Source organism: Octopus bimaculoides, chromosome 11 (genome assembly GCF_001194135.2).
Source record: "Octopus bimaculoides isolate UCB-OBI-ISO-001 chromosome 11, ASM119413v2, whole genome shotgun sequence".
NCBI lineage: Eukaryota > Metazoa > Mollusca > Cephalopoda > Octopoda > Octopodidae > Octopus > Octopus bimaculoides.
The window spans coordinates 24,629,968-24,642,808 of NC_068991.1; the positions used below are offsets into that span (position 1 = coordinate 24,629,968).

At 34.5% G+C, this 12,841-nt stretch overlaps 1 protein-coding gene across 5 annotated transcripts in view; it reads right to left on the reverse strand.

Moving 5' to 3' along the window:
• Window positions 1-12,841, reverse strand: part of LOC106877480 (cadherin EGF LAG seven-pass G-type receptor 2) — a 301,895-nt gene that overhangs the window by 167,987 nt on the left and 121,067 nt on the right. For all 5 annotated transcript variants that reach the window (XM_014926392.2, XM_014926391.2, XM_014926390.2 and 2 more), the window contains exon 2: window positions 5,969-6,321. In XM_014926392.2, the coding sequence (XP_014781878.1) occupies window positions 5,969-6,321 (353 nt within the window). The remainder of the gene's footprint in view (window positions 1-5,968; window positions 6,322-12,841) is intronic.

Below are 12,841 nucleotides of genomic sequence, written 5' to 3' on the forward strand. Positions count from 1 at the left end.
CACACACACACACACACACACACACGCACACACATATATATATATTATGGGCTTCTTTCAGTTTCTGTCTACCAAATGCACTCACAAGGCTTTGGTTGACCTGAGGCTATAGTAGAAGACACTTGCCCAAGCTGCCTTGCAATGGGACTGAACCCAAAACCATGTGGTTAGGAAGCAAGCTTCTTACCACACAGCCACACCTGCTTTCAACAAAATTCTACTCATAAGTTATAGGTCAACTTGAGGTTTTAGTAGAAGACACTTGCCCAAAGGGTTGTGCAGTGAGATCAAACCCAGAACTACATGGCTTCAAAGAGAACTCATTAACAAAACAGCAATGCCAGCATGCATACACACACATGCACACACACAGTTAGCTCTGAGCTACTCTTTCCTTGGCTCGTTTAGATAAAAATAATTCTGAGCTGGGTGTTATTAGCTAGACCTCAAATTATAGCAGCACTGTTCATTTGAATAACAACAGATTGAAGTTGCAACATAAATTGAGGGGCAGGGTGAGAGAAAGAGAGATATTAGTTTGTCAATGTCTGGCTTTGTGTTGTGCTATTCATGCATAAATATAATGAGACTGAGTGAAGTAATTTACTACTGCAGATGAACAGGTGAGGAAAATATGGTGCTTTAATATCATCTTCATACCAAATCATCTCATCATAAACCTAGCAATGACAGTTCTGGTTATAAAGTCAGCATTAATGTTCCAGTCATAATGTTGATACTTGTTGATACTTCAGAGCCCATCATAAAATTGATCATCTGTATTCTCGTTATAAAATCAGTACTCATTTCTAGATCCAATTAATATATATTATAGATGTGAATGTATATCTATTATAAAAATATAATGGCAATATAGCAGAAACACATGTCATTTGACGGTTGTTCGTAGACATAATAATCATTATTGGTAATATATTTCCAGCTGAATCTGTGATTAAATAACAAATATCTTCATGGATTATCCGCAGGTTGTTATTAACATAGAGCTGAACACATTTCACAAAACTTAAGTCCAACATACCAATTACAACATGTAATTAATTGTAAATATTTACAGTATCAAAATGTCAACTTACTGATTACTTGTGTCTTACTACAAACAATACATTATATCTCACCAAACATTTGAACAGAGATTTTCCCTTCATTAATTTAACCTTTTAGCATTTGAACCAACCATATCCAGCCGAAATATTCTACTTGCTTTATGTTCAAACTGGCTTGATCTGGCCTCTCACACCTATACTACAATATCACTAAAAATACTGAATGACATCTTTCAAATCTCAAAAGTATGAGGTTAGGTATGATTAATTCAAAACAATGTGAATAAATATGCATTCATCATCATCATCATCATCGTTTAACGTCCGCTTTCCATGCTAGCATGGGTTGGATGATTTGACTGAGGACTGGTGAACCAGATGGCTACACCAGGCTCCAATCTGATTTGGTAGAGTTTCTACAGCTGGCTGCCCTTCCTAATGCCAACCACTCTGAGAGTGTAGTGGGTGCTTTTATGTGCCACCAGCACAAAGTCGGTGGTACTGGCAACGGCCACGCTCAAAATGGTGTATTTTACATGCCACCTGCACAGGAGCCAGTCCAGCGGCACTGGCACGATCTGACTCGAATGTCTTTGCACGTGCCACCGGCACAAGTGCCAGGAAGGCAACACTGGGCACAGGTGCCATCATGATTTCGCTTTCGCTTGCCCCAACAGGTCTTCACAAGCCGAGTTTCGTGTCACCTGCATAGGAGCCAGTCCAGCAGCACTGGCAACGATCTCACTCGAATGTCTTTACACATGCCACCGGCACAAATGCCATTATATTTAACAAAATAATCTGAATGCTAAAGGGTTAAAATTACAGTTAAAAAATAATTGGGTTTAAATCTCAGTGTGATGTGGTTTACATTGTTTGGGTGGATGCTCTCTTGTCAGTTAGATGGGTCAGAACTAAAACAACCCATTTACACAACATCAACAAAAATTTGAATTTTAAATAATTACATGTTTATATGTAACAGGTGCAGGCTTGACTGTATGTTTAAGAATCTTGCTTCCCAACCCTATGGTCTTGGGTTTAGTCCCACTGTGTAGCACCTTGAGCAAGTGTATTCTACTATAGCCCTGAGCTGATTAAAGCCTTTGAGTGGATTTGGTAGGCGGAAACTTGAAGAAATTCATCATTTATTTATATATACATACATACATGTGTGTGTGTGTGTGTGTGTGTGTGTGTGTGTGTGCATGTGTTATGTTTAATCTCACCATCACCATTACTTTACAACTGGTGCTGGTTTGTTTACATCTCCATAATATAGCAGTTCAGCAAAAGGGTCTGACAGAATAAATATCAGGTTTAACAAAGAGGACTAGGGTCAGTTTGTTTGACTAAGCCCTTCAAGGTAATGCCCCAGCATGGCCACAGTCCAATGAATGAAAGAAGTAAAAGATAAATGATGAAAGATAAAAAAGAAGTAAGCTAAAAGTTTTGGAGTTCAGTATAACTTGCATACTTATCCATTTGCACTAAATGGCTCTTCAAATAGTTTGTATTCATTTAAGTGTTAACATCATTAAGAGATTGTTGTTAAAAAGCATGGTGAATTTAACAAAACAAAACAAAACAATTATACAAACAAAAGTAATAAATTTTTTAAAAAGTAGACAACTTAATACAGTGTTTGTACAGCTATCCAAAATACAAAGAACTAGTTAAGACTTTTGTAATATACAAAGACATGAATGTTTTCATAACTTCAACACTAGAGAAAAACAAGGGCAGAAAAGTACATGGTGTAAGATAGTGACAGATAAAATAACATATTACTTCAGTTATTCTTTTGATCAAGTAATTATCTTTTTCAGTCAAGTACAGGGCAGATTATATATCCACACTAACTTGAGACCTTGTGAAAAGTGAGAATTTGGTGCTCTTTAGTTGAAAGAAAGAACAAGGCCAGATAGGTTAACAGATTAAGCTATCACCACACCTGAATTGAAAAGCACAATGATAGTCATGTAATAGTCATGCCAGTTTAGTGAAAGAGGAGATACTGTGAATAACATCACTGTTGAAATATCTTGCATTTTCCAACTGTTGACTTTATCAACAAATCTTGCTATCTTCTAAATTACTGATGGGTTGTATGTAAATAACACCCTTTTTGCTAACTTCTAAATTACTAATGGGTTGTATGTAAATAACATTTTTTTAACACTTTAGCATTCACATTACTTTATCAAGTGTAATGTTTGTTTCTTCACATTGTTTTGAATTAATCAGGCACTATCTTGTAGCTTCAAGATTTGGATGACATGATGTTTATTTTTTAAATGATATTGTAACTGTAAGCAGCTAGATATGGCCATTTTAACATAAAATAGGTAGAATACTTGGGTCAGTTATGGCATATGTAAATAACACTCTTTAACCCTTTAGCATTCAGATTACTCTCTGTCAAGTGTAATGTTTATTTATTCACATTGTTTTGAATTAATCATACATTAATCTTGTAGCTTCTAAATTTTGATAACATGATATTTGTTTTTAGAATGACATTATAGGTGTAAGAGGCCAGATCTGGTCTTTTTAATATAAAACAGGTAGAATATGGACAAGATATGACCAGTTTAAATACTAAAGAATTAAATACAGCATATTTTTGGATGACATTGTGATGTCGATCTTTTAACTGTTTAACTTTTAAAAAACTAATTAGCATAATAAAATTTTTTTTAAATAAAAAATATATTGCTATTTATTTACATATATACAATAATTAAATGAATTTCAAATTTATTACGTCAAAACGTCAAGATCTACCAACATAACAAGAACTCTAACCCTCTGAATATTATAATCTTTTTTCTTAAGCTTTTATAAATTCTAAATATTTTCTTTGTCTACAATATTTTATAAACTTCTAGTGACTTTAACAAAAAAGAAATGTAGCAGTACCATCTTCACTCAAGTCTCTTATTCTTAACATCAGAAAAGCCAATGACCTTTTTACCCTCTTTAATGTAGCTTCAAAGAACAATGATGTGACACAGAATTTTAAAAAATAAGTATGGAACCAAATCTTAACAAAACAATGAAAAATGATTCTCTGTCTTCTCTCTATTAGTTTTATGGGTCAAACTTCAAAAACTCCTGGTGTTGTCCACCCAACATCACCTTATTATTATATATAAACAGTGTCCTGGCACTTACTGGTATTCCTTTGGAATGCCATTCTAAATTGAGCCCATCAATCATCTTCTATAGCTACATAACAGCAGTGAACCCAGAAGATCTCAAAGAAAAAAGAGTTGGAACATTTAAAGTATTGTTATCCTCAAAGCTTCTCCAGATAATGTCTGTGTAAATAAATGTACATACATGAACAATATTTCAACTACAAGATACAAATTTTGATGAACTTATTTTTCACCATAAAAAATCAACAAATATAGAAAAGTATTTTAAAAGTTGATACGTTGATTTAGCTAGTAAAAATATAGTTGTCTAACTTTCTAAACTGACTGCTTGAAAACTGGTAAAACACGAAATTAATAGTCACAATCTCTGTAATTTCAGCTTAAGATAATACATAAGTATATTTGATTAAATATAAAATATAAATAGACTAAATATCATCATCAAAGTGCACATTTAACACCCACTTTTTCATTCTTGCATAGATTAGAGAGGCAGATTCTCTATGGCCAGATGCACTTCCTCTCACCAACCCTAACCTGTTTCCAAGCAAAGTAATATTTCCCAATGGCCAGACATTTTTGCAGAAAATTGGACCACTTTTATAACAATGACACTCATTTATAATTATCATACAAAGTCAAGACACACACACACACCTTCCCTTACAATATTAGTGACACTTTGTAACAAAGTAAAAAATCATTATTATTATCAACTGCAGTAAACTTCTAATTAGATATTGGGTTCAAATTCTGGCACAAGGCCATCAGTTCTGAGGGAGACCAAGTCAATTACATTGACACCAGTGCATGACTGGTACTTATTTTTATCAACACTGAAACAATGAAAAGCAAAGGTGACTCAACAGAATTGGAACTCAGAATGTAAAAACTGACAAAATGTGACTAAGCATTTTGCCCAGTATGCTAACGAGTCTGCCAGCTTGCTGCTCTAACTTCTAATTAAATATCAATTTCTAGCATTAATACAAGGTCACACACTCTGGGAGAAAATATAGACAATCAAACTGATCTATTTCTTGACTGATACTTTATTTTATCAACCCTTGGAATGATAATAGCTAAGTTGAGTTCAACAGGATTTGAACTCAGAACACAAAGGGCTATACCTGGAAGCCATTTTGTCTGATACTCTAATGATTTTGTCACTCCATCTATTCAAATAATGTTAAAAACAAAGAAAGGGCAGTAAGTTAGCAGAATTGATAGCATGCCAGGCAAAATGCTTTGTAGCATTTTGTCTGTCTTTACGATCTGAGTTCAAATTCTGCTTTGCCTTTCATCATTTCGTGGTCAATAAAATAAGTACCAGCTGAGGACTGGGATTGATCTAATTGACTCAGCCCCTTCTTCGAAACTTCTGGCCTTGTACCAAAATTTGAAAGCAATATTGATTTCAAATTTTGGCACAAGGCCAGCAATTTGGTAGGAAGGGTAAGTCAATTACATGAATCCCAGTCCTCAACTGGTACTTATTTTATCGACCATGAAAGGATGAAAAGCAAAGTTGACCTCAGCAGAATTTCAACTCAGATTGTAAAGACAGACAAAATGCTGCAAAGCATTTTGCTAGGCATGCTATCAAAAGTCAACCTCAGCAGAACTTGAACTCAGAATGTAAAGATGGACAAAATGCAGCTAAGCATTTTGCCTGGTATGCTTGCTGCCTTAAAAATTTGAAACCAATATTATAAACAAAGAATATTATTCTCTCACCTGTAGTGCTGATAAATTGGCCAAAAGAGTTCTTTGAAGGTAAATTTGCTCCTGCAAGTACTGTGGTGTAAGGTAGATGTCATTTCCGTCAGCCATTCCAGAATGCACAGTTACACTAACATTGAGGATCTGTGCTGTCACATCAGTGTCATCCTGCACATTGATGACAAGAATATTTTTCTCGTCAGTGTGTAGAACAGTGGCCAAAGCATTGATGAAGAAGTTATAGAGGGGTGACAAGAATGCTTCAGATGTCATGTTGTTTAGTCGAATTGTTATGCTGTGCCTCAGAATCTCATCTGTCACTAAACGCACATAGAGGTGACAAATAGCTTTTGCTTCGTTCAGTCCATCTGTAAAAAAAAGATAAAAAGAAAAAAAATGGTTAGCTTTAGGTAATTTCATCAAATCAGAGCAAAACATTTTTGTAGAAAATATTGGCAAATATTATAAAAAGGTAAAACAGGATACTGCTGAAGTATATTAATGAGACTTTAAAGCAAATGAATGTTTTCTTGACTGTTAAATGAAAGTGCAACTTTAAAATCAGGCAAACATTTTTTTTAGCAATGGGAAGAGCATCTGGCCTTAGGAAATCTGACCACGGTATTGTACCTAGAAAGTTCCCCTACAAAGTACAAGTCCAGGCAAGGTTATTTGTGGAAGACCAACATTCATCCATGCATACCAACCCAAAACTCAACCACCCACACACCCTGATCACCACCATCTTTTTCTCTCCTTTTCCAGCTGGGGCAGCCACGTATCTACTCTACAGCAAGAGACTTATTTCTATCCCTCTATCATACATTCAAAATCTGGTTTAAAGACACCTCCCACAATACTACACTCCTTCTCAGTCATGAAATCTAATATTGCAAGCTATTAGGTGACTTGATCAGCATTGGTGATGTAAAAAAGGACTCAGTACAGTCTGTAAAGTGGTTGGCATTAGAGAGAGCTGAAACCTAGCTGAAACCATGCCAAACAAACATTGGAGCTCAATGCAGTCCTGCAACACACAGGATTTTGTCAGACCAACCAGCCAACCCATGCCAGCATGGAAAATGGACACTAAATGATAATGATAATGATGATGATGATGATATGTCTGCATATAGATATATATACATACATGTGGGTGTGTGCGCTCACACGTATTTATATACTGTCCAACCCATGCCAGCAGGAAACATAAGCATTAGATGAATATTCCATCTTTGTATCTAAGAAAGAAAAGTCATGGCTGTTTCCAGAAGTCCTTAGCTGAAGTTAGTGGTGACTAATAGACAGTCATTGTTGTTATTTTCAGCAAAAAAATATTACACAGAATCACTGAATCCTAATTTGAAATTATTTGCCTACATACTCCTGTATCTATGGAGTTTGCAAAGGTGATAAATGATTCTTTTGGGTCTTAAAATGATTAATAGGCAACAGTGATAACAGTAATATTACCAACATGTTTTCATACCATTGTTACAATAAAGTAAAACCTACAAAATTCATTTGTTTTAAAGGCAGCAGGGAACGAAACAAGAAACTAGACAACATAGATAAAATAAACATCAAAGTGTTAGGGAGAAGAATGAAATATTCAGCAGCCGTACAGATCACTAGAGGTGGGAGTTCATATAGGAAATAATGGAAGGAAAACAAATATGAAAAGTGAAGACGTATTAAGAAGTAAATCCAACTTAATCCTACAGCTTTGGGGATTTGGAACAGTGTTTAAATTTGATGATAAATTGAGTTGTAAAGATTAATGTAGCAAGAATGCCTGATGCTATACACAAAAGGATTGCCCTAATTCTGAGAAAAATCACCTTTATTCATCTATTTGTTTATTGTTATAGCTGAAGAGTTAAAAAGGTTTTACTTTTATACAGGAGTTAGACTAAATTTATCATTTGATTTTTGCAAAATACTTTTTTAAAAAAAAGCCAAAAAGACATGGTGACATTTCCTTTTTATAAGATATTTAAAAAATAATGAAAATTCTTCATTGAAACCATATACAACATAACTGAATTTCAAACTGACACAACAGAAAAATGTTAACAAAAAAATACAGCTGCTATTGACTTGACTCTAAGCCAATTAAAGATAAAGCTAAAGATATCTCGACTTCTTAAATATTTATTTCATTTTGTTAGCTTGGCTAAGGTAAAAGCTATCTGATAACTCTCCATAGTGATAATTTTTAAACAGATTTATGCTAAATGCATGAAAATTAGGCTAAGAGTTTGCCTGTGACAGAGTTTGCTGTTAAGAACCTAAGTCAGCCTTGATCTGGCAGATCTAAAATCAAAGGCATTTCAGCCATGATCAACCCATTTTCCTCATAAACATTAACAGTACATCTAGGTAAGGCCACATCATTCAGTGTGCACTTCCTTTTTCCAAGATGGTATGGTAAGGTCTGGGGGAGTTTGGCTCCTGTTTCTAGTAGGTTGAGTGACTACATTAAAACTTTTTACCTTGACTTAAGAAAAATAATATTGGAGCAAAAGTTGATGATATTCAGTTGGACTAAATGCTTGTTTAGTGCATCACAATTCTCCAGGTCCACTTTCAAATTTATTTATCACGCCCTATCTCACAGGTGGGTCCTCGGTCAGAGTTACAATGACATATTTGTTACAGAAAAGTAACCATTACAAAGTGAAATCAGAAAAGTGAAGGGTAAAAAATAGCAGGTGGAGAGGATAAATGAAAGGCTGCAAGGGTAGAATGATAATAAAAAAGAAAGAACTAAATGAGATAAAAATACAGTGAAAGCTAGGAAATTTCAGAGGAAACCAAAGGAGATGTAATTTTTAGAAAATATGCGCATGCACGCACACACAGAAATGTAAGAAGAAAAATTGTAGGAAAAAACACTGAGCATGTCACATAAGATCAACAGCTTTCCAGAAACAATCATCTGATCTTATTTTTCTTTTCTCAGATATAGTAGTGTCTAGGATGATATTACCCAATATGTTTATTTATTTTAAGTCAATAAGGTTTGATTTGTGGGAAATTTAGTTGCTGTTCCAAGAAGGCCAAGCAACTATATAAAGGCTGTCATACTTGTTTGAGCATACAGAAGACAGAAAAATTATAAGTCTAAGATATATAGCAGATGTGTAGTGCGAAGCTAAAAGGTTGTATAATACTAAGAATAGGTAGTATGAATGTGAAATAAAAACTGTGTAATACTATATATGTGATCCTCACTCTTAAGTGGAAGATTTAATTCCGATAAAAATTTATATCATTTAAAAATTCTATTATAATTCCATTTGTAGGGACATATTATAGGAGGAATACTGCACTGGTATTTTACCTACCCTGGAAGAATGAAAGGCAAAGTTGACCTCAGCAGAGTTTGAACTCAGAATGTAAGAATCTTAACTTGAGGCATTTTGTCAAATACTGTAATTATTCTTCAAATCTACCACATTAACTAAAGAAATACTATGAGTTTAATGACTTGATTAAATTTTCTTAAATGAAATTACCATTTTGGTTATCACATGATTATTTTTTGGCAAGTAATGAAATATGGTCAAAGGTATCATAGTATGAAAAGACTATGACTATATTAATTGTTCTTTATCTCCTAGTTAGCTCTGATTGAATAGACCTACCATCTCATCTTTATGTATAACAGGGATTTCATTGTTTTAATGTTTCATTCTTTTTCTTCAATATTGGTACAGTAGGATTTTGAGAGATTTGGCTACTATTTCTAGTGCATCAAGTGATCATGTACAAATTTCCTTGTTAACTCGGTGTGTTTGTGTGTGTGTGTGTGTGTGTGTGTGTGTGTGTGTGTGTGTGTGTGTGTATTTATGCAATGTGTATATTTGTGGCTCATGTGTGAGCACGCATGCACATGCAATTTCTTTCATCTCTTAAGTTAACTATCTATGAAATGGAAATAAGGCTCACAAAATAAATAAATGAATAAATAAACTTCGCTGACTCACTTCAGCAATCAAAAAACACTTAAGTAAAATAAGTAAAACTTAAAAGTATTTAACATTTCTGTTAGATGTGTGGCTGCAGCAGCTATTATTGTTCCAATGATGGTAATGGTGGTGGTGGTGGTGGCAGTAGTGGTGATGATGATGATGATGATGATGATCTATATTTCAGCCCCTCTTTTTTTAACTTCCTTCCTAACACCATTACAACCACAAAAATACAAAACAACTTATGAATAAGTGAAATAATTTTGAGAGGCTAATGAAAACAATTTTATAGATTTAAATGCATAGGGTTGTCAGATGATTTGCAACTCCTTGCTCAATAATTTAGTAGATATTCTCATTATGTCTCTGTTGACTAATTTCACATTTTGTAAATATTTTTTCCCTTTTATTCCCTTACTTGTTTCAGTCACTGGACAGTGGCTGCGCTGAGGTACTACCTTAAAAGGTTTTAGTTTATCACACAGATCCTAGGACTCATTTCAACCTGACTTTTACTTTATCGATCTCTAATTAGCAATTGCGAAATTAATTTTTGTTATAAAGGATGATAACGCAACACTATTTTACACACTTACACACACTTACACACTTACACACACAGACACACTTACACACACAGACACACTTACACACACAGACACACTTACACACACAGACACACATGACAGTGATCTTTTACTCGGTTTCTATTTAACAAATTTCACTCTTAAAATATTCGCAACTCAAAGCTCCTTTAGAAAACACTTGCTCGAAATTTCACAGAGTGAGTGAACCTGGAACTGTGTACTTAGTTGCAAAGCAAACTCCTTTACACAACTATGCCTACACTTATTTTGTGTTCCTCTTCTCTCTTCTCCTCCAGTCATATTTCCTTTATATTAAGTCAAACTGCTACTACTCAAGGATTGTCGAGGAATTTCTGACATATTTACACCTGCTCCCTACATGAAGTGCTTTAAACAGTAACAGCTTTTTTTTAACATTACTTTTTAATTTTTTCCCCACTCACTTCCATTCCAAATAACCTCTCTAACAAACAAAATACACCTGCTTTATGATTTATGCATCTCTAAACCCTCCTTTTTTAAATATTTTTTGTTCCTCCCTTATTCTTTCACATTTTCTTCGTAATACATGAATGTTCACATTCCCCCCTCCCTTGTCATACATTTTCTCTCTCTTTCTGTCTCATTCATATTTCAGCATTGTTTCCCCTTCTTTCTCTCACTATTTTTTTTTTTCCTATCTTCATTTCAGTGTATTCATTATCTTCTCTCTTTCTTACACATAATTCATCTCCTTTCCTTTCTTGATTTATGATTCCCTTATGTATGATAAGAAGTAAAACAATATGGCAAGATACCTTCATATATGAGGAACTTCAACACAAAATGGGAATTGGTTATAGTGAGAATTCATTGCTATGGTATATTGGCAGTAAGAAGCTCAACTCTATTAAAACTTATATCACAGTTACAGTAAAAAAAAAATTCAGAAATATTCCTCCTAATACTGACAATAAATAAACATAATAGGCACTGGCGTAGCTAGTGATGGGGGGGGGGGGTCTGCCCCGGGCAGCACCACTTTTGGATCTGCTGTAGACAATATGTGTTTTTTGAGGAGCAGAAACTGGAAGAGCCATGCCAAGCAGCCCACACTCTAGCTACGCTAGTGATAACAGGTCTCCACCGGGTAATGTAATAAAGATAAATGAAGCTAAGGTTTAGTATTTAATGTATTTAATACCTAGGTAAGTGACATAGTAGTGATCTGGTTAAGGCTGTATATTGAGTTCACCTGCATTATAACCTGTTAAAGGTACATTAACATTACTTGTCTTACTTCAATCTTTTTCATTTGTTTCACTCCCAAGTTACCAATCACTACAGGTGTCCCACCTCCCACCCCTCCCCTGCTCTTCCTGGTAACTCTTCATCCACTCTTCACCTAGCAACAGTTCATTTACTCACTTTGTTTAAATATGATAGATATTCATTCTGAAGCATGTATGGCTGTTTCAATAAATACTCCATTACAAAATATAATATATATTTAATAAAACTGAGTCTAAAATTTTTCCCAACATCTCCAGTTCTTAGCATCAGGATTCCCATCTATCAACATGATAGAAGCTATGAAGGTTGTCATATTCTGCCACAGAATGATAATGCTTTTTAAATCTTGTCTGAGTTTAAATTTCCCTATCTCCCATAACTTAGAGATTATTGAGACACAGCAACAGGTGACTACACAATGTTTCTCTATATGCACTTTGATCATTATTTTCTTCAGTGTTTTCACTATCATCCAGAAATACATTTGGTCATTCAACCTGTTAGAAATAGCAACCAAATATCTCACATGTCACACCCAATCATCTTGGGTGGGTGGGATAAAAGATGGGATTGTCACTGGATGTCTTTGATCAAAGATCTACTCAATCAAGGCTGACATTATGCTAAACAACAACATTGATCATAAGCCAATAAAGAAGCTGGTACGTGGCCACTCAACCTAACAGAAATAGCAATTAAGTTTCCTTCAAATATCATACTACAAAAAGAATATGTAGTCTTTAGTACAATACATTAAAAAAAAAAGGCAAGGTAGTCACAGATGGAATTATAGGTCTACTTGATCAGGGTTGACCTAGGACTAAATAACTCCACCAGCAAGTCTGATCTAATATGATAAAATCATTCTTTGAAGTCATTAATTATGGTTTGGGTGTGCCTAAGACACATTCAAATAGGTGGAGTTCATCTTTCTAAACTAATACACCCACACCAGACATAGTTATATAGTGCTCATATATACATATACATATATATATATATATATATATATCGTTGCCAGTGCCCCTGGACTGGCTTGTGCGGGTGGCACA